The sequence below is a fragment of the Anomaloglossus baeobatrachus genome, chromosome 4, assembly GCF_048569485.1.
Source record: "Anomaloglossus baeobatrachus isolate aAnoBae1 chromosome 4, aAnoBae1.hap1, whole genome shotgun sequence".
NCBI lineage: Eukaryota > Metazoa > Chordata > Amphibia > Anura > Aromobatidae > Anomaloglossus > Anomaloglossus baeobatrachus.
The window spans coordinates 451282420-451306113 of NC_134356.1; the positions used below are offsets into that span (position 1 = coordinate 451282420).

General features: G+C 43.1%; 1 protein-coding gene across 1 annotated transcript in view; it reads right to left on the reverse strand.

The window, feature by feature from the left end:
• Positions 1-395: 395 nt before the first annotated feature.
• Positions 396-23694, reverse strand: part of LMAN1L (lectin, mannose binding 1 like) — a 142644-nt gene continuing 119345 nt past the window's right edge. Inside the window, exon 13 of the mRNA XM_075343580.1 lies at positions 396-1921. Within this exon, the coding sequence (XP_075199695.1) occupies positions 1885-1921 (37 nt within the window). The 3' untranslated portion in view covers positions 396-1884. The remainder of the gene's footprint in view (positions 1922-23694) is intronic.

The window sequence follows — 23694 nt, forward strand, 5'->3', positions numbered from 1 at the left end:
GTGCTCTATACAGAGAAGCTGTTTCACTTGAGTCATTTTTTTCAGGAGACATTCCACATTATGTACTTAAACTTCATGGGTGCCAATAATGATGGGCAGGACCGTATCTGCACTCTGCAATGGTGATTCCGGCACTGATTAGGCCTCTGATCTAAATACACATGTTGTGGCATCATAAAATGCATCACCAAAACCTAATCCAAAATATTCTGCTACTTTCCTGATTGGTTCATATTGTTTTAGCAGTGAAATAGAGGACACATTGAAGTCTCTTTGAACCTCATATTGAGAGTTTCCATGAACAGTTACTAAATGAAAATTCAACACATGGAATTAACTCCAGAGCATTTATTTCCTTAATGTGTCATGAAATAATGAGGTACAAGACCGCAGTCACATGTTTTGTTCTAGACCCATAGTAGAAGTGTACAGAGGCTTAAACTTGGAGTTTAGTCACTGTCCAAATACTTCTGACCTTGATTCCCAATGTTTCCAGATATAGAAAAAAATAGAAGCTGGAAAAAAGAACCAGATAAAATGTGTGTTCTTGGATGTATCCAAAGTAACTAGTTGACTAATTGTCTAAACTTAACTCTGGTGCCCAGTAACAATCTCTGTACAGTACTACAGAATATGTTAGTACTAAATAAACAATGGAAAATAAAATGAAATAACTTCAGAGTGACTGACTGCAGTCCTAACTTCTTATTTCTTATTGATAAAGGAGAACCAGATCTGAGCATAAACCGTATGTCAAATCCTACAGAAATAATTTTCAATGCCCCACAATGCACTGAAAATAGAAACCTTTCACCATTTTAATATTGACTTATGTTTACAGGATATGTTCCTAGATTAACTTATAATTGATATGAATAACCACATTTTTTATGGTGTTTCTTAGTATTTCCCCCATGTTGATCTCCACTTTATAAAATTATTAAATAATATATTTGTTACATGGAGAAAGGAGGAATGGAGAGTGTTGTAAGACATGTTTCTATTAGAGCGGCATGTAAATGCTTGGACACCCCTGGTCAAAATTACTGTTATTGTGAACGGTTAAGCTAGTTGAAGATGAAATGATCTCTAAAAGCTATAAAGTTGAAGATGACACATTTCCTTAAAAAATGACTTTCATCTTTTACATTTTACAATTAACAAAAAGGGAAAATAGGCCGATGCAAATGTTTGGGCACTCTTCATGGTTAGTTCCTAATAGTCCCCTTATCTTCAGAGTGCTAGGCAGTTGCTTAGAAGAACCCATGGTTGTTGTTTTTTAGCACAAGGTTAGAGGAGGCTAATTTTTTTTGAAGCTGTGCAATTTGCATCACCTGGCCTTTCCTAATGAGGACAGTGAAGAAACCATAACCCAAATGGGCTACTTAAGGTCTGAAACCTTGGTCAAAGTTATCTGAGCACACAAATCTCCAAGGGTGTCCAAAGGTTTGCATCGGCTCATTTTCCTTTTTTGTTAATTTTAAAATGTAAAAGATGAAAATATATATATATATATATATATATTTTGCCTAAACTGCAAAGGAAATGTATCATCGTTAAAGTTTTAGAGATGATTTCATCTTAAAATTGCATAACTGTTCACAAAAACAATAATTCTCCACAAGGGTGCCACAACTTTTACATGCCACTGTATAATGGATTTAGATAATAGGGTTTCAACCATACATTAAAAACATGCAGTAAAGTAACAACAAGGTGCTCAATATGGGGTCAGTGGTTCATTTCTTGTAGCTCCATAAATTTCTGTTTTGCAGGGAAGGATCTTGGAAATGATTTCTTCCCTTCTAGTAGTCCTGTTTCAGGAAAGCCTTTCCTTCATTCGAGGAGCACAAATCCAGATGCTGCATTTCTTTGCTTCTATCTTCAGTAGAATTTCTTAGTGGCTGTTTTCGTTTGGCTTCTAATGAAGAATCAAAAACACATATTAAAGGGAGTACCACCATCACGCTCAAGCTCCACTTATGGAGTCTCTTCATCTGACTGTAGTTATAGCCTGTTTACTGTACAGTTAATTTTTCACTTCACTACTCGTTCATCATAGATTTTCCATTGACTAATTTCTCCATCATTGGCCAGTGTAAATTCTTACCTTAATACCTTACTTACCATAATTTTTTTGTTTATATAAAATATACAAATACTGTAGCCTTATCCAGGTCCATTGGCTTTAATATCGTTATTGCTTATAACAGCATTGCATCTATTCTCGTTCTTGATTATACAGTGTGTCCACCCATATCCTGTCCACCGCCATTAACTTGAGAACGGCGGCAGCTAAAGGCATAGAAGTGGTGTCTAGGTATAGTAAAGAATCCATGCGCTACACAATGAAACCACCTATAGCGCCACCTGGTAGAAAACAACGGAGTTAGCATTTTTATCTCAAAAACGGAACGAGATAGAGAAAAAAAGTGAATTACAAAGTTGTAGGGAATCAACAATTCAATACGAATCGACACCTTGCATACAGAAATGCTATGATATGAACCCCCCCCCCCAAAACATTGAATGCTGGTCACGCATATGGCGTTCATTTAACTTTGATGCTCAAAGTGGCCACTGTCAGCTACAATGCACATCTGGACTCTGGACATCATACTGTATCTTGCTTCTCATTGTACAATATGGTAGGTGACACATTTGCACAAGCATCTGTAATACGTCGTCGTAGGTCCTGCAATGTTGGTGGAGGGGTCGCATACATCTGCTGTTTGATGTGACCTCACAGAAAGAATTCCAATGGGGTCAGGTCAGGTGAGTGTGGAGGCCACTCCACGCAGCCACCATACCCAATGACTTGTAGGAAGGTCTCCATGAGGTATTGCTGGTATCGCTTCACGTCCACAGTCTTGTGAGTTTTACACATTCTAATTATAGCATTTCTGTATGCAAGGTTTCGATTCGTATTGAATTGATGATGCTCTACAACTTTGTAATTCACTTTTTTTCTCATTCCGTTTTCAAGATAAAAATGCTAACTCCATTGTTTTCCACCAGATGGCGATATAGATGGTTTCATTGCATAGCACATGGATACTTTACTATACCTAGACACCACTTCTACGCATATAGCTGCCGCCATACTCAAGTTAATGGCGGTGGACAGGATATGGGTTTACACACTGTATACTTTCTACCTGTGCACTATGATCAGGCCAGTCAACATACAGTCATATGAAAAAGTTTGGGCACCCCTATTAATGTTAACCTTTTTTCTTTATAACAATTCGGGGTTTTGCAACAGCTATTTCAGTTTCATATATCTAATAACTGATGGACTGAGTAATATTTCTGGATTGAAATGAGGTACTAACAGAAAATGTGCAATCCGCATTTAAACAAAATTTGACCGGTGCAAAAGTATGGGCACCCTTATCAATTTCTTGATTTAAACACTCCTAACTACTTTTTACTGACTTACTAAAGCACTAAATTGGTTTTGTAACCTCATTGAGCTTCGAACTTCATAGGCAGGTGTATCCAATCATGAGAAAAGGTATTTAAGGTGGCCACTTGCAAGTTGTTCTCCTATTTCAATCTCCTATGAAGAGTGGCATCATGGGCTCCTCAAAACAACTCTCAAATGATCTGAAAAAAAAAAAGATTATTCAACATAGTTGTTCAGGGGAAGGATACAAAAAGTTGTCTCAGAGATTTAAACTGTCAGTTTCCACTGTGAGGAACATAGTAAGGAAATGGAAGAACACAGGTACAGTTCCTGTTAAGCCCAGAAGTGGCAGGCCAAGAAAAATATCAGAAAGGCAGAGAAGAAGAATGGTGAGAACAGTCAAGGACAATCCACAGACCACCTCCAAAGACCTGCAGCATTATCTTGCTGCAGATGGTGTTAATGTGCATCGGTCAACAATACAGCGCACGTTGCACAAGGAGAAGCTGTATGGGAGAGTGATGCGAAAGAAGCCGTTTCTGCAAGCACGCCACAAACAGTCGCCTGAGGTATGGAAAAGCACATTTGGACAAGCCAGTTACATTTTGGAAGAAGGTCCTGTGGACTGATGAAACAAAGATTGAGTTGTTTGGTCATACAAAAAGGCGTTATGCATGGAGGCAAAAAAACACGGCATTCCAAGAAAAGCACTTGCAACCCACAGTAAAATTTGGTGGAGGTTCCATCATGCTTTGGGGCTGTGTGGCCAATGCCGGCACCGGGAATCTTGTTAAAGTTGAGGGTCGCATGGATTCAACTCAGTATCAGCAGAATCTTGACAATAATGTGCAAGAATCAGTGACGAAGGTGAAGTTACGCAGGGGATGGATATTTCAGCAAGACAATGATCCAAAACACCACTCCAAATCTACTCAGGCATTCATGCAGAGGAACAATTACAATGTTCTGGAATGGCCATCCCAGTCCCCAGACCTGAATATCATTGAACATCTGTGGGATGATGTGAAGCGTGCTGTCCATGCTCGGCGACCATCAAACTTAACTGAACTGGAATTGTTTTGTAAACAGGAATGGTCAAATATACCTTCATCCAGGATCCAGGAACTCATTAAAAGCTACAGGAAGTGACTAGAGGCTGTTATTTTTGCAAAAGGAGGATCTACAAAATATTAATGTCACTTTTATGTTGAGGTGCCCATACTTTTGCACCGGTCAAATTTTGTTTAAATGCAGATTGCACATTTTCTGTTAGTACAATAAACCTCATTTCAATCCAGAAATATTACTCAGTCCATCAGTTATTAGATATAAGAAACTGAAATAGCTGTTGTAAAAACCCAAATTGTTAGAAAGAAAACAGGTTAACATTAATAGGGGTGCCCAAACTTTTTCATATGACTGTACATGTATCATCTATACTTAAATTAAAACTTTTTCAGTTCTTGTCGCCAATTCTTTGTAATTGTTATTTTTATGATTACTATTCTGCTTATTTTCCTATACCATATGTAGATTTTTGTTGTGCCTATATTTTTTCTACTTAATTGTGACAGGTTTCTCTGTAACGCTATGCAATTATTTTGGTTTCTCATCAATTCCGTATTATCTTAGTAATATACAGGTGCATCTCAATAAATTGGGATATCATCAAAAAGTTAATTTATTTCAGTAATTCAATACAAAAAGGGAAACGCATATATTATATAGAGTCATTACACATAGAGTGATCTATTTCAGGTGTTTAGTTCTGTTAATGTTGATGATTATGGCTTACAGCCAATGAAAACCCAAAAGTCATTATCTCAGAAAATTAGCAGGCAAGTAATTGAATTTGAGTGAAGGAGAGATCATAAGTTATGCAATAAAGGTTTTTCCATTTGGTGATCACAGTTATCTGGCATACGTCTAATAATGTTTTCTGCATATTAAAGGGCAGTTATTACATAGCATTTTTGCCAGGTAATCTGAGAGTACCATAATATTAGAGCAGAGTCCTTGATTACAGATACCAGTTATGTGTCACTTTCTGGGCTATGTTTTGCTGTTTCAATACAATCTGCTTTCGGTCAGCAGATTATCATTACAGGGCACTTTCAGGGTAGTCCATCCCCACTCTCAGCACTTATCACCAGCTCTCTGTCACTGTACAATGTACACAGAGAGCTGTGGTGTTGGGCAGAGTTATAGAGCTCAATAACTCATCTCTGCTACATCTGCAGCAGAGAAAACTGTGACTCTATAATAACTACAGCACCCAGTATACTGACACATCGCTGGAATCAGGGTGTCTGTCCCTAGCTCATCGTGCTATCAGGTCACATAGCAAAAACATGCTGACAGATTCCCTTTAAGGAATTGTCAATTCTGTATCACAAAACAGATATCTATGAACATTAAAGACATATTCACATGTACTGTACAATAGCATATTCATGTCCAACTGATGTAGCTCCTATCTCTGGGACTTGTGTCTGTCTCAAAAAAGGGGCCATATAGCATAACCTTGCTAGTGAAGAGGGGGTCACACATGTGGGTCTCTCTCAGTTCAGTTGTATGGGAGCTCTGAAAATTGCAAACCTTACAGTATCCTGAGAATATGCCTCAACTGTCCTACATGGGACACTTAGTGTAAGACAAATGTTTATATCAGTCCATCGTCTGGCTACTTTATTCTCCTTTCCCACTATGGTAACAATAAGATATGCTATCACTTACTGATTAGTGAAGATGTGACTGCCGAACCCTCCACTAATTTAAGAGGTGGTATCACTATGTGGTTCCGTCAGTAATTTTCCCTGCTCTACGATGCTCCTGGGCAATCCACTGTTCATGAGAGTACAAAACAGCATATTCATGGGAATAGTCTCTGTGTTGCAGTAGCCTACACAATGGGTGGCCATGAGTGACACTGTGCAGGGAAAAACTTTAAAGGGGTTGTTCACTACTTGGACAATCCCTTCTCAATCCATATGTCTCCAGGAAAATAACACTTATACTCACCTGCAGTGCTGATGCTATTCCATGCAATCCCTGCTGTCAATCAGCGCTGGCAGGAAGAGCTGTGGCTGCTCTCTTACTTTGTCCAAATATCTATTTTATCCATAGGAGAGGAGAGTGAAGCCAGCACTATTTGGCCAAAGGGATCATGTGACATAACAATGTCACACGGTCCTCGGGAGACCAAGTGCCAACACTGCTAGAACAGCATAAGCACCGGAGGTGAGTATAAGTGTAATACTGGGGAAAACGCAGGGATTGAAAAAGGGTTGCCTGAGTCCAGAACAACCCTTTTAAGGTTTATTTGCGCTTTTTTTTTTTTTTTTTAATTAGTGGCTGTCCAAGAAATGGACCCCCACTGATCATGATGATATCACATATACAAGTAATATCTAGATAAGTTAATGCAACACACAAAATTCAAAATGTGGTTTGTGCTGTTGTTTTTATACAATGATATCAATATTCATGTACTAAAATATAGGGATTTTATTGTTTTTTTCAGATAGTTTTATATTTCTATACAAATTACAGGCATAACCAATTTTGGGGGGGGGGAATTACGGTAACTATGGGTATATGTTAGTGTGTTCAAATTTAACTGGTGGCACAACTGATTTGTGTGGTTATTGCTGTAATACTATATTACCATTTACTATATACAATATATAGTCACATACATTTGTTGTATGCTTCCATGAAGATTACATTTTTGTTTAACATGCATGTATAAAGCGTATCAGTGACTTATCTGGGGGTGGCGGTACCATGGGACAGTACCAAGATTTTTCACCTCAATTACCTCCCTCTGTTGGAACGCACTATGAGAGATCTTAAACAAATCGATAGACAGAAACTGTCCTGGTTTGGACGTATTAATGTCATCAAGATGAATGTTCTCCCTCGTTTTCCATATATCTTTCAAACTGCCCCTATAGCACTACCATCGTTTTTCTTCACCAGAATACAGTCAATTATTAACAAATTTGTGTGGGGAGGGAGGAGCTCTCGGGTGGGGAGGAGAGTGTTGAGTAGAGGTAAGGGAGAGGGGGGGACAGGGTTGCCAGACTTTAAAAAGTACCACAAGGCGTCTCTTCTGCTGAGACTAATGGATTGGCAATTTAATAGGAGCACTAAACAATGGGTGAGTCTGGAGCAGGTTTGGTCCGAAACGCCCCTGCGGTTCCTCCCATGGATCACACTGCTGCGCAGGGGACGGATAGATGGAGAGGTGGAGTTTCTCAGGGCATCCCTGAGGGTCTGGGACGTTAAGTGCAGGCGGGGATCTCTCTCAAGGGGTCCTGGTCCACTCTCACCGCTTTACTCTAACCCGGAGTTCCCCCCAGGGATGGGAGTCGAGCGTTTCTTAGGTTGGAGGAGGGGTGAGGACACACGGATAGCCCAGACTTTGCACAGTTTGGAAGTACCCCCCTTTTCGGCCCTTTTGCTCCCAGAGGGTCGGCATCCAACGGCTTGGCTGGAATACCTTCAACTTAGGTCCTTCTTGATGGTTGACAACAGACTTGGGCTTTTTGCGGCTCAGCCTACAAAATTTGAACAATTGTTTTTGCGAGAGGATTCTCCTGGGCATCTCTTGTCTCTGGTTTACTCCTTCCTGATTACAGAGGCGGACATGGGAGACCTTAAATATATCGAGAAGTGGAATAGAGATTTGGGGACTTTCATTCCTGAGGAGGACTGGAAAAAGTCCTTTATCCTCACTCATAAATTTTCCATCGCCTGTGCAGCACAGGAAAAAAATTATAAGATTCTGACCCGTTGGTACAGGTGCCCGGATACTCTACACGCAATATTTCCCGGGGTCTCAGATAGCTGCTGGAGGTGCGGAAGGGGAAGGGGGACAATGCTGCATATCTGGTGGGACTGCCCATTGATACAACCTTTCTGGAGGTCCGTGTTCAAAGCATACGCTGTGATTTGCGGAGAGCAGTTGGTGGGTTCCCCTCAGCTGGCGCTGCTTTCAATTCTCCCGGGATCGCTTAAATCACAGAAAGCGGGCCTTCTGAGATACTGTCTTACGGCGGCACGCATGGTGATCCCGAGATACTGGAAATCGACTGGGGTGCCATCTGTGAGGGAGTGGTTTGCGGAGATGGCCATCATCCACAGGATGGAGTCCCTAACGGCAGAAACCAATGACTCAGTGGATACATTTCTTAGGATCTGGACCCCCTGGACCCTGGCTCTTGATTCTCTACCATTTCAGAACCTTATTGGTAACGCATGACGCGTGTTACGTTAGTCCAATGTAGCGGCCCGAGTACTGGGGAGGTAATCCCTACCATGCCTTCCTCCCTCTCTTTCTGTTGCTCTTCTCTCCCCCTTTTCCTTCTCTTCTTTTCCTTATCTTTCCCCCTTGCTACTTTTCTTTCTCTCTAGTTCTCGTTAAAACTTCAAATTTTTTCCTTTTCTTTTTTGTTTTCGGCAGTAGCCTCACTTTGTTTGAGGTGTCGTTCTCAATTGGAAGGAGATTGTATTATAAAAGGTGGTTACATGTCATATGCGTGCCTTATGATAGTAAGAGAAGAGGTGTTAGTTAGGATGTGGCTTATACTCTTCTCTGTAAGTTGACATGAAGTAATCACGTATTTGAATTTTCTTTTTTTTTTCTTCCTGTAAATTCTCTTGTTTACTTTAACAAAGAAAGACTAAACATAAAACGTATCAGTGGTTATGTCTTACTCTCATAAAAAAAGCAATTCCTAAAATATATTTACATTTTTTATTTCATATCCATATTTTCATGAAACTGTCTATATTTGTATATTCTATTTTTCATATACAGTATTCTAGTTTATTTACTGTCCTATAGGGAATAGGCATCTTATCACTGATATGAGTTATGAAAAGCAGCCAAAATATATGCTTTAGTCAAATAAAACTCTGACTGCTACAGAACAGTGCTCTGGGAATGCTCTGTGACCTGTGCAGAGGTTATTGTGCAGGGAAAGTCAGCTGTAACCACCACCTATAGTAAATGGTGTGATCCTGTATTATCAGTTTATAGCTTTATAATAAATGTGTTATTTTTCATTGTAAGCCTGCCTGTGATGATAATGAGAAGAATGCTGAAAAGTGAACTCCAAACAGCATGAAGTGTCAGTCAATTAAAATGCTGAGTGGTCAGTGTAAAAAACTGATGTAAGTCTAAACTTTGTTTTTAAATATTGTTCCTAGAAAAGAAAATACCAAAAAGGAACAACAAAAATGTGAACAAAAATCTCTTTTTTCTCTTGAATATAAATTAATATCAAGCCTAAAAAACAAAGAAAACACCCAGCAATGTCAGTGTTACCTCCCAATAGAGCAGCCATTCACGCCTCCTTGCCTCCCTCCTTTCAGTGGTGCTGTGCACTGCTCTGAGACACTGACTATGTTTGGTAACCCCCATATAGGTAGAGAGCACAGCACATTTACGGCAACCTATAATTCATAGAGGCGCAAGATGGAGCTCTTCGTTATGCTTATATGCAGAATCCAAGGAAATAAGCTTCCTAGCCCAAGATACCTCATTAAAACTGATAATTTCACAGACACACGTAATAGTCATTTGACAAGTTGTTGAGATTCTCTTTGTCACAGGGTGTGACAGGATCACTAGGAACAAGGGAGACTAAACTGGCCCTCAAGCTAGGGGAACTCTTTCTGACCCTAATCCCAAAGATATGGCTGAAGGTGGCAATATTTGGGCCACCTTCCTAATCCTAGCTCCTGAACAACCTTGGTCTATGGTCCCCCTCCCTCCACCCAGGAGAGGGCCGGGACAAGAGTTATTATTCCCACACAAATAAACAGACGGGGGGAAAAGTAAAACTGAAACTCACAGCAATCATTCACAGAGGTATAGACAATACATGATCAGGAGGAAACTAAAGGAAGGGAGGAAATAATCAGACACCAAGAGTATTTCCGCAACACACCAAACAGTACACAGAAGTTCACCAGCAAATGGACCAGGATCGCATAAGCTATCAACGGCATAGGAGACCACGCTCCACCATAATAAAAAAAGGCAGAGAGGACTGTGATAGGTCTCCTTCAACATGTGACTCAAGCAGTAATCCACAGACTAGCAGAAACTACCTCCTGCAAGCCCGGTTTCTACAAGAGCACAGCTGTCAATGCCCGAGCCTGTCTGTGCAACTCAAAAGCAGTATCATGTAGAGTGTCTGTCTCTGGTGTGTGAACAGCATCAGAAGTAGTCCTGACACTCGGTGTGTTGAGAGATGGACACTGTATATCATGTGTGATAAGATCCTTAGTTCAGGCTAGCCCCTGTGATCCTCCCTCTCAGTCTTCTAGTTATTTTATTCAATGTCCTCCTTGCTTTGCTGAAGTATGTTTACTAACTGTACACCTGCAAATAACAACACATTTCAGGTCTCGAATTGGTCTTGTTATCTCATTATAAATTTATAAATTGATATACCTCTCTATTTATCTCCTATGCCTGCCCCAGCTTGTCATGGTTTGCATATCTGATAAAGATTCTTAAAATGCATCCAATCATCAGGATTTTCCTATACAGTTAGGTCCAGAAATATTTGGACAGTGACACAAGTTTTGTTATTTTAGCTGTTTACAAAAACATGTTCAGAAATACAATTATATATATAATATGGGCTGAAAGTGCACACTCCCAGCTGCAATATGAGAGTTTTCACATCCAAATCGGAGAAAGGGTTTAGGAATCATAGCTCTGTAATGCATAGCCTCCTCTTTTTCAAGGGACCAAAAGTAATTGGACAAGGGACTCTAAGGGCTGCAATTAACTCTGAAGGCGTCTCCCTCGTTAACCTGTAATCAATGAAGTAGTTAAAAGGTCTGGGGTTGATTACAGGTGTGTGGTTTTGCATTTGGAAGCTGTTGCTGTGACCAGACAACATGCGGTCTAAGGAACTCTCAATTGAGGTGAAGCAGAACATCCTGAGGCTGAATAAAAAGAAAAAATCCATCAGAGAGATAGCAGACATGCTTGGAGTAGCAAAATCAACAGTCGGGTACATTCTGAGAAAAAAGGAATTGACCGGTGAGCTTGGGAATTTAAAAAGGCCTGGGCGTCCACAGATGACAACAGTGGTGGATGATCGCCGCATACTTTCTTTGGTGAAGAAGAACCCGTTCACAACATCAACTGAAGTCCAGAACACTGTCAGTGAAGTAGGTGTATCTGTCTCTAAGTCAACAGTAAAGAGAAGACTCCATGAAAGTAAATACAAAGGGTTGACATCTAGATGCAAACCATTCATCAATTCCAAAAATAGACAGGCCAGAGTTAAATTTGCTGAAAAACACCTCATGAAGCCAGCTCAGTTCTGGAAAAGTATTCTATGGACAGATAAGACAAAGATCAACCTGTACCAGAATGATGGGAAGAAAAAAGTTTGGAGAAGAAAGGGAACGGCACATGATCCAAGGCACACCACATCCTCTGTAAAACATGGTGGAGGCAACGTGATGGCATGGGCATGCATGGCTTTCAATGGCACTGGGTCACTTGTGTTTATTGATGACATAACAGCAGACAAGAGTAGCCGGATGAATTCTGAAGTGTACCGGGATATACTTTCAGCCCAGATTCAGCCAAATGCCGCAAATTTGATCGGACGGCGCTTCATAGTACAGATGGACAATGACCCCAAGCATACAGCCAAAGCTACCCAGGAGTTCATGAGTGCAAAAAAGTGGAACATTCTGCAATGGCCAAGTCAATCACCAGATCTTAACCCAATTGAGCATGCATTTCACTTGCTCAAATCCAGACTTAAGACGGAAAGACCCACAAACAAGCAAGACCTGAAGGCTGCGGCTGTAAAGGCCTGGCAAAGCATTAAGAAGGAGGAAACCCAGCGTTTGGTGATGTCCATGGGTTCCAGACTTAAGGCAGTGATTGCCTCCAAAGGATTCGCAACAAAATATTGAAAATAAAAATATTTTGTTTGGGTTTGGTTTATTTGTCCAATTACTTTTGACCTCCTAAAATGTGGAGTGTTTGTAAAGAAATGTGTACAATTCCTACAATTTCTATCAGATATTTTTGTTCAAACCTTCAAATTAAACGTTACAATCTGCACTTGAATTCTGTTGTAGAGGTTTCATTTCAAATGCAATGTGGTGGCATGCAGAGCCCAACTCGCGAAAATTGTGTCACTGTCCAAATATTTCTGAACCTAACTGTATAACCTAAAGCCAGTGCTATACTGGCACTATCATGCTGATTCTATACATAAATTTAGTGGTCAGCTAGAATGTATAGGTTTTGAAACACAAGCAAGTTTATAAAATGAGCAGTTTTTTGAGTAACAGCAGCTGCCGATCAGCTGATAGTTGGGGTGGGTATTCATAGTGTTTCCCCCTCCCTGCCTGTTGTTCCTCCCCTATTATTTATGCTAATTCTAGTAGAGAATCGTTTTACTATCTGACTAGAAGGACCTGTGCTGATGTCATACCCATGTGACCAGAAGGGGTGGGGCCTCAGAAAAATAGCTAATACCAGGAAACATTATTTTTCTGTTTGCTGAGGCCCCGTCCTCTCTGGTCACATGGGTATGAAATCAGCACAGGTCCTTCTAGCACTTAGTAAAACAATTCTATAATAGAATTAGTATAAATAACAGGGGGAGGATAGGCAGGCAGGGGGCGGTAATCACTATGAATACCCACCCCAGCTATCAGCTGATTTTTAGCTGCTGTCATTCAAAAAGCTGCTCATTTTACAAACTTCACTTGCTTGTGTTTCAAAACCTATACATCCTAGCTGACAACTAAAGATATGTATAGAATCAGCCTGATAGTGCCAGTGAAGCACTGGATTTAAGTTATATAGGAAAACCTGGTGATTGGTGCGCTTTATTGTTTTGCAGAACGTTCCTATTAATTTTGATTGATATCCTGAAAACTTCCTAATTGTCAATGATGGTAACCAAGCTATTTAAAAAAAATCAGGAAGTCCAATTTGGTTTGTCAGAGTGGCCTCACACTTAGGGGTACTTTACACGCTGCGACATCGCTATCATTGGCTATTATCGCTACGGCAGCGCCACACGCACATACCTGCTCTGCGAAATCACTGTGACCGGCAAACCGCCTCCTTTCTAAGGGGGCAATTCGTTCAGTGTCACAGCAGCGTCACTGAACCGCCGCCCAATAGAAAAGGAGGGGAGGAGATGAGCAGCTGGAACATGCCGCCCACCTCCTTCCTTCCTCCTTTTCTGGTGGACGGAGGTAAGGAGATGTTTGTCATTCCAGCGGCGTCACACATAGCGATGTGTGCTACCGCAGGAACGACAAACAACATCGTACCTGCGGCAGCACCGATATTATGGAAATCAACAACTTGTCAACGAGCAATGTTTTTGCGCTCGTTGATCGTCGCTCATTTGTTTTACACGCTGCGATGTCGCTACCGGCGCCCGATGTGCGTCACTAACGACGTGACCCGACGATATATCGGCAGCGATGTCGCAGCTTGTAATGTACCCCTTATTCTTTAAAATCCCATACAAATTGAAATACCCAAGAAATATATTCTTAATATATATAAATATATTTTTATTTAATAAATTGCAAAAATATAATCCAGCAAGAATATATTATATATATATATATATATATATATTTATTTATATATATAAAGGTAGTTCACATTCGGTGCATACCGCTACCTTAAATGGACATTGTAAGAACAAGACGCCTGCACACCTGTACGTTTCGAGGATAACCACCCACTTCTTCAAGCAATGCTTGAAACATCACACATGTGTGGGCATCTTGTTCCTCCCTGCAGAGTCCCAGCAGGTAGGTGCTTCTCCTGTGGATCTACAGCAATGTCTAGTTTAAGGTAACAGTATGCACCGAAACTGAACTACTTTTTGTATATGGCCAAGCTGTTTAATACATGTGACTGATACAAAAGTTGTCACCAGGAGCTGCCACGAAATTGACAGAAGAAGAAAGGTGTTATGGCATGGATACATTTTCTAGTTTTTGACCTAGATTTATGAAGACTATCATTTTGTACACTAGTCCTGATAATGCATTGTCTTGAAGTTGGCGCATCATCTAGCTGCTGTGCGCCAATGTGCTGGCTGCACTTCACTATCCCCCCGTCATAACAAAGGTCCACCAAACGTTTGAAATAATTAGCAGAGATTGCCAGGACTGGCATACCAGGTAGAAACTGCTTGATGAAATGGATCCATGGTCTGTGTAGATTAGGTTTACACCATGGTTTCCAGTTATCGAAACTAAATCATTGTTACTCAACTAACCACTGGAAACACTTTCTCCATTCGTTGCGAGTTCCTCTTTATTTGCCCCACTGTTTTATAACAGGCCTATTCAGAGAAGAGTAGTGGGAATGAAGGAAACTCTTGAAGGTTTTTTGTCACCCTTATGCCAGGATCTGATTCTCCTGCTGAATAGACAGCTGTCCCATACAACCTCCCATCTGAATAAACCCTTGGTAGCTGCTAACATTAGATGCTGTTATTAATCAGCATGGATCATGTACTTTCTAGTCTGTAAATGTGTAGGCTGTCCTGATCCTCATTTGATAAAAGGTGTGATATGCTTGAATCACTTCATGACAATCTTTGCTCTTAAATATCAAGTCACATCTGCGAAAGTCATTATGTCTACTCAACTTGTTATTCCAGGACCATCTGCCACATTGTGTCATATGCAGTCCCATAAATACATTACTTACATCAAGTTGTTCCTTTCTTCTTGTTATTTCTCTATAGTTGAGTAATGACTGTAACGCTGGACTTATTAAATAGTTAATTTGCACTCAATTCACATCACAGGTTAAGGGAACCACACAGCTCAGTGGCTCCAGCTCTATATTTTGGATTTTACGTCATGGGAACATGTGTCACCTTTTCTCACTTAAGCTATTACACATATTTCTAACACCTAGAATTCTTAGCTCCTGCTAAACTGAAATTTCTCACCAATCTATTTCCTCCTGTATTTATCCCAACCTTAATCACCACTTTCAGTGATTAAACAAAATGCTGCCAATATAAGCTACTAAGCCCACAGGAGTGCGGATCCAGTAACCATTCATGCAATATCTTATCTGAATATGTTGTAAAAAAATTATGTAAAACCATATCTACACTCTAGTCACTCTGTATAGCCAAACTAAAAAATGCAAATAAAACTACCTGTAATATTAAAGTACTGATTTTCGAAAATCATTGTCTATTTTAGACAAACTGTTTAAAGAAAAACGCCTCAGTTGTAGTAAAGATGAATTTCACTATTACAATCTGTTTCTTATGTTTTCTCTTCTGTACATCACATAATATAGGCATTTATGAATGTTTCATAGGTGGAGTCCAACATCAAGTACCTCCAGCTATTGGATGAATAGGGTCGATACCACCAGGTAAGTAGACAAGAAGCAGTAGGTGGCACAGTAGGTGTGCATCTTTCTCAATTTACAGGCAAATCTGTCTGATGTAGGGGCGGATTCCAGCAATGTATCACTTACTGGGCTGTTTACTGCAGTTTTCTTAAAATCACTTTTATACAAAAAGTATATATTTATATTTTTACTACAGCTCTACCAGATCTCTGAATGCTGAACTTGCTATAACCCCACCTAAACTATTGATGGCAGCTTCTTGACTATACAAATTGTACACAGAAAGCTCTCAGTTAGGGCTGAGCGGACCAGGACTCAAAGTCCAGATCTGCACGGTTTCAAAGATGCCCAGGTGCCAGACCCGGGCCCGGGTGTACGATCCGGATTTGGCACTGGGGAAATTAAAGGAAAAATAAAGAAAACAAGAATTAAGAGAGTGCTTCATACTTATGGAGACTCGGTGTCATGGCGGCAAACTGCTTCTGGGTCGTGCATTTGTGACGCCCCTGGACTATCAGGTCGTCACAGAGTACTGCACAAGCTGCCCTTCTGTGCAGTATTCCGCCTCCCTCTTGGTTCTGGGTCCCTACTTAAGTGGTGTTGCCTTCAACAGCAAATCAAATCCTAAAACCACACCCACCTGGACACACCAGTGGACGACTTGAGTGGAATAGAGTCGCCCATCTCGGGGGTCAGAGTGGGGAGGTGAGGAGTGTTGTGGGTCTGTCTGTGAGTAGAGAATGAGTTGGAAGTAGCCCTCGAGCTGAGAGGAGCTCAGAGGAGGTCGGGAGTGGTGACTCCTGAAGTAACTGCCTAGGTTGCAGATGGTGGTCTGGGCCTAGAGGAGCACGACCGGCAGCCTAGCCCTATCACTGGTCTGGGACGAAGGCATGACAGGGTACATGGACCCTAAGTCGGGGAGTAGCTTCAGGCAACCCATCAATTCACCTGAGGAGAACTGAGCCTTTACGATCCGTTCCCACCCACTCCAGAATCGGGGCATTAGCGCAATGAGGGGGATAAGACTTTCCAACCAAAATGGTCCAGAAAATCCAAAGCGTGAGCTCTGAGAGCAAGCTCCCATACTTAGCCATGGTAGGGAGCGGGGCCCGGCTAGTTCCATGCTACCGGGCCATCAAGTTGAAGTCAAACTAAGTGCCAGGAGGCAGGTCACAGATCACCAGGCAGCACCACTTGGGGATGGGACCCGGACGAGCTCCCCTCAGCGGCAGCGGTACCCAGAGACTTGGTTTACCCGGTTATCAGTGTCTGCCTATGAACTGACTGAGTACGAGAGTGACCCCTGCATCCCCATGGCATCCCCTCACCGAGTCCCGGGTCACCCCCTACCCGTGGAGGGTTACAACACCTTGCTGCCCCCGCTCCATCATCCCCAGGTACTCCCAACGGCAGCGGTGGTATTCCCAATTACCACACACCACGGGTGGCGTCACGAACTATAACTCCCCTGTAAATACCCCCTTTTCATTCGAGTGGCCGCACGACCCCTGGGTCTGGAGACCCTCGAGCCACAGCAAACCCAGATCCGAGCAGCTTGGCTGCTTCAACGGGGGCGGTACACATTCACTTCCTGTACTGCACAATTGCATACACACAGGGTTGTGGCTAAATCCCAGTGGGTAGAATGACCTTGGGCATGGCTGGCTTTGTTGATGGGCATGGCCGGCTTGGCTGGTGGGCGTGACAATGTTTCCTCCCATCCACTACACTCATGCAAGGGGGGGCTTCTTACCCCAGATCCCCACTTCTGTTATAATCAACTCCGTGCCCACGTAAACTTAGAAAAATAATTTATCTTTCTGGTATCAGCTATGTTGGTGGAGGCCCCGCCCCTTCTGGTCACATGGGCATGACGTCAGCAGAGGTCCCTCTGTCCACTGGGATTTAGACATTAGCATACACACAGCTTTCCATGCTTTCCCCGCCCACCGACCGTCCTGACATCTGTGATTGGTTGCAGTCAGATGCACCCCAGCCTGTGACAGTATCTGCATGCAGTCTTTGCTCATCGTGGCTCAGTCATTGTCTGCACTCACAGCCAGCAATCTTGTTTTATGGCCGCTCGCTGTCAGATGTAGCAGAGCTGGAAGCAGCGTGGGACCTCGTGTGGATTATGCCGGACCTGGAGGGGTGTTTAGGGTTAAAAAGTGGTGAAAGAGGGTGTTTTTTTGTATTTTATTTTAAATAAAAGATTTTTTCTCTGTGTTTGTACTTATTTACTTTCATTTACAGGTTTGTGATGCAGGTATCTCATAGATGCCCGTGCCATCACTAACCTAGGGTTTAGTAGCAGCTGTGCGCTATTATTAACCCCTGCTATTACCCCAATTGCCACCGCACTAGGGCAACGGGAAGACCCGGTAATGCACCGGGATTGTCACATCTAATGGATGTGGCAATACCGGGCGGCTGCGGACTGAGAATACCAGCCTCCAGGCTGGGTATCAAAATGGTTTTTTTTTATTATTTATTTAAATAAGAAAAGCTGGTTTCTTTTAGACCGGAGTCACACTTGCGAGAGACTCACTCGAGTTTCGCGTTGCATCACCCAGCACAGCCGCACACTCTTCTGACAGGAGCGGGTCGGCCGCATGCGTTTCTATGTACCTGCACGCTCATGTTCGGAGAGCGGCAGGCCGTGTCGGGTGATGTCATGCCAGACTTGCATGATTCTCGCATCGCATCACCCGTCACAGTCGTACATTCTCCTGACAGGAGCTGGTCGGCCGCATGTGTTTTTATGTACCTGCACGCTCATGATCGAAGAGCGGTTGGCCGTGCTGGGTAATGTGATGCAAGTCCCCCGCACGTGTGACTCTGGTCTTAGTTTCATACACAGGACAGATAAAGCCCGACAGCTGGAGCCTGCAGCCGTGGACTTTATCTGTGCTGGTATAAAAATACGGGGACCCTGCGCCGATTGTTTTTTTATTCATTTATTTTTATACCACCATACTGACCCGCAGACACTCGAACTGCTTTCCCTGCCCACTGGCTGTCCTGGCGCCTGTGATTGGTTGCAGTCAGCTGACAGGCTGCCACTCAGGGTGAGGGCGCGTTTAACTGCAACCAATTACACGCACCGGTGGGTGGGCAAAGCAGTGAATATTCAATGAGGGTTAATTGTCGGCTCCAGAAGGGAATGCATGACCTGGAAGCAGCTTGACACAGCCTCGGTGAGTACAGCGCGCACACTCCTACCCCCCTATCCCTTCCAACGTTTTTAATCTCCAGATTCTGGTCCCCATAGACTTATATGGGTAACAGATTCCAGACCGGATCTGTTTTTTGTTGTTTTTTTTTTTTTAAATTAGCAGGGTTTTTTGCGAGTTCGACCAGCTCTACTCTCAATCCATGGTGGGCATGGGGTATATATACAAGTACATCTCAATAAATTAGAATAGCATCAAAAAGTTAAATTATTTCAGTAATTCAATACAAAAATGAAAACACATGTATTACATAGTCATTACAAACAGAGTTGTACACCCTCACTTCCCTCTTTTAATTGTGCTCTCTGGAATCCACGGTCCGTATGTAACAAGCTTCCTTACATCCACAACTACTTTCTCAATAACTCTCTTAACCTGCTAGCCCTCACTGAAACCTGGATTTGGGATTCTGACACTACTTCCCCTGCTGCCATTTCTCACGGTGGTTTACACTTTCCCATTCACTCAGGGGCACTTTGCACACAACGACATCGCAAGCCGATGCTTGCGATGCCAAGCGCGATAGTCCCCGCCCCCGTCGCAGGTGCGATATCATGTGATTGCTGCCGTAGCGAACATTATCGCTACGGCAGCTTCACATGCACTCACCCGCCCTGCGACGTCGCACTGGCTGGCGAACCGCCTCCTTCCTAAGGGGGCGGGTCGTGTGGCGTCACTGCGACGTCACACAGCAGGCGACCAATAGGAGCGGAGGGGCGGAGATGAGCGGGACGTAAACATCCCGCCCACCTCCTTCCTTCTCATTGCAGCCGGGACGCAGGTAAGGTGATGTTCCTCGCTCATGCGGCTTCATACACAGCGATGTGTGCTGTCGCAGGAACGAGGAACAACATCTTACCTGTCGTTGCAACGTAATTATGGATTTCCCCAGACACTACACCTATGATACGATTACGACGATTTTGCGCTCGTTAATCGTATCATCTAGGATTTACACACTACAATGTCGAGTGTGATGCTGGATGTGCGTCACTTTCGATTTGACCCCTCCAACATCGCACGTGCGATGTCGTAGTGTGCAAAGTGCCCCTAAGACCTAAAAACAGACATGGTGGTGGAGTCGGTTTACTCCTGTCCCCACAGAGTACTTTCCAAGTCATCCCCCCAGCTTCATCACTCTCATTCCCATCCTTTGAGGTCCACACTATTAGGCTTTTCCATCCCCTCTCCCTCAAAGTAGCTGTCATATACTGTCCCCCAGGCTTACCCACCCAGTTCCTTGACCACTTTTCAGCCTGGCTGCCGCACTTCATGTCCTCAGAATTACCAACCCTCATCCTAGGAGACTTTAACATACTCATGAACAGCCCCTCCTCCCCAATCTGCATCCCAGCTTCTATCTCTCACCACCTCCATTGTCTTCTCACACCTATCATCCTCTGAGACACATGAAGATGGTAACACCCTTGATCCTCTCCTTCAAGCTCACAATCCCTCGTCCAACCCAGCATACTCCACCCTATCACACATTCAGAAACCTACAGGCCATTGACTCTCAGACCCTTACAAACTCTTTACACTCATCGCTGTCCCCTATCTCCTCACTTTCCTGTCCTGATCTGGCTGTAAAGCACTACAATGACACACTCAGAAGAACCCTAGACCAAGCAGCACCCCTCACCCTCAGAACCTCCAAACACAGAGTAAAACAGCCTTGGCTCACATCCCAAACTCTATTTCTCCGGCGATGCTCTAGGAGTGCCAAACGCCTATGGAAGAAAACCAGCACACCAGAAAACTTCATCCACTACAAGTTCATCTTAAGGACCTACAACTCTTCCCTTCATCTCGCCAAACAGACCTACTTCACCACCCTTATTTCCTCACTATCCAACAATTCAAAAAAGCTCTTTAAAACCTTTCACTCCCTCCTCAGTCCCAAAGCACAGACCCCCATCACAGACCTTCATGCTAATGACCTGGTCTCGTATTTCACAGAGAAAATAGAAAACATCCGCCGACAGATCAGCTGTCAGCCACCAAGCGTTGTGAATCCCATCCCTCCCCATATCCCATCCAGCTCACTTTCCACATTTCACCCAGTCACAGAGGAGGAAGTCTCCAGGCTCCTCTCTTCTTCTCGTCCTACCACTTGCCCTACTGATCCCTTTCCCTCACACCTACTCCAGTCCCTCTCTCCGGTTGTCACCACTCACCTAACTAAAATCTTCAATCTATCTCTCTCTTCTAGTATCTTCCCCTCCTCCCTCAAACACTCTATCATTACTCCATTATTAAAAAAACCTTCACTTGATCCGTCCTGTACAAGCAACTACAGACCAGTCTCCAATCTCCCCTTCATCTCCAAACTCTTGGAGCGCCTGGTCTACTCTCGCCTCACCCCCTACCTTTCCACTCACCCTCTTCTAGATCTTTACAGTCTGGCTTCCGCCCTTTACACTCAGCAGAAACTGGCCTTGTCAAAGTGACCAATTACCTATTGACAGCAAAACGTAATGGTGACCACTCTCTGCTTATCCTTTTTGACCTCTCTGCCGCCTTCTACACTGTTGACCACCATCTCCTTCTCTCTATGCTCCATTTTGTTGGCCTAAAGGACATTGTGCTTTCCTGGTTCTCTTCCTATCTTTCTGGATGTTCATTCAGTGTATCACTTGCTGGCTCCACATCTTCTCCTCTTCCTCTCACTGTTGGGGTCTCTCAACGTTCAGTCCTTGGCCCTCTTCTTTTCTCCCTCTACACTGTCCCAATTGGAATGACCATCAGCAGATTTGGCTTTGAGTACCATTTGTATGCTGATGACACACAGCTATACACCTCATCCCCTGAGCTCACCCCCGCTGTACTACAGAACACAAGTGATTGCCTGACTGCAGTTTGCAACATCATGTCTGCTCTCTATCTGAAACTTAACCTTTCCAAAACTGAACTTCTTCTTTTCCCTCCGTCTTCCAACCTTCCTAAACCTGACATCTCCCTCTCTGTGTGTGGCACAATGATAAGTCCTAGGCAGCAAGCCCGCTGTCTGGGTGTTATACTTGACCGTGATCTTGCCTTCACCTCCTACATACAATCTCTTGCCTGCTCCTGCCGCTTGCACGTCAAGAACATCTGAATCCGCCCCTTTCTCACAATGGAAATGACAAAAACCCTCACCATGGCCCTGAACCACTCTCGCCTTGACTACTGTAACGCTCTATTAATTGGTCTCCCCCTAACTAGACTCTCTCCTCTACAGTCCATCCTTAATGCAGCAGCCAGGGTCACCTATCTGGCTAACCGCTACTCAGATGCCTCTGCTCTGTTCCACTGTGCCATTCATTGCACTGGCTGCCCTAACCGCTACTCAGATGCCTCTGCTCTGTGCCATTCATTGCACTGGCTGCCCATATATCACAGGATCCAATTCAAACTGCTTGTTCTCACCCACAAAGCTCTCCACAGTGCGGTACCTCCCTACATCTCCACCCCCTCTCTATCTATCACCCCACCCGTTCTCTACATTCTGCAAATGACTTTTGACTAACATCCACACTAATTCGAACCTCCCACTCCCGGATCCAAGACTTCTTCCGAGCTGCACCAATCCTCTGGAATGCTGTACCCCAAAAACTTAGGATGAGTCACAACGTACTCAGCTTCAGACGCACTCTAAAAACACATCTTTTTAGGGTGGCCTATCACACTCCCTAATCAAATTCAATTCACATAGTCCCTCTACAATGTCTCACAACATAACCCCACATCAAACTACATGGCACCCAAATGCATCTCAAGGTTCTGGCCAACTGGTCCAGGAAGCCATTATCTATCCCCCATTTCCTTGAGATGTCTGGATTGTTTTTGTAAATAAGCACTTGTACCTTGCCCCCCCCCATATCTCATTGTAGATTGTAAGCTCTCACGAGCAGGGTTATCTTTTTCCCTCTAAATATTGTATTTTCTATAACTGTTACTTGTTTGTATATGATCCTCCTGAATTGTAAAGCGCTGCATAATATGTTGGCGCTATAGATATAAAGATTATTATTATGATTTATTTAAAGTGTGTATTTCTGTTAATGTTGATGATTATGGCTTACAGCCAATGAAAATCCATAAATCATTATCTCAGAAAATTAGAATAATTACTACAAAACACCTACAGAGGCTTCATGCTTCCCTCTGCCGACAAGCTTTTTGGAGATAGAAATTGGGACTTGGCACCTGTCCACACTGCCAAAATTACAAATACCTGGTTTAATAACCACATTATCACTGTGCTTGATTAGCCAGCAAACTCGCCTGACCTAAACCCCATAGAGAATCTATGGGGTATTGTCAAGAGGAAGATGACAGACACCAACAATGCAGATGAGCTGAAGGCTGCTATCAAAGCAACCTGGGCTTCCATAACACCTCAGCAGTGCCACAGGCTGATCGCCTCCATGCCATGCCGCATTGATGCAGTAATTCATGCAAAAGAAGCCCTGACCAAGTGTCGAGTGCATTTACTGTACATACTTTCAGTAGGCAAACATTTCTGAGTTTAAAATCATTTTATGATTTTATATCATCACTATTATAGGACTTAGTGGCTGTTCTGGGCTGCCTTTAACTCCTTATTACCCTGATTGTCACTGCACCAGGGCAATTGGGAAAGCCTTGTAAATTCTAAT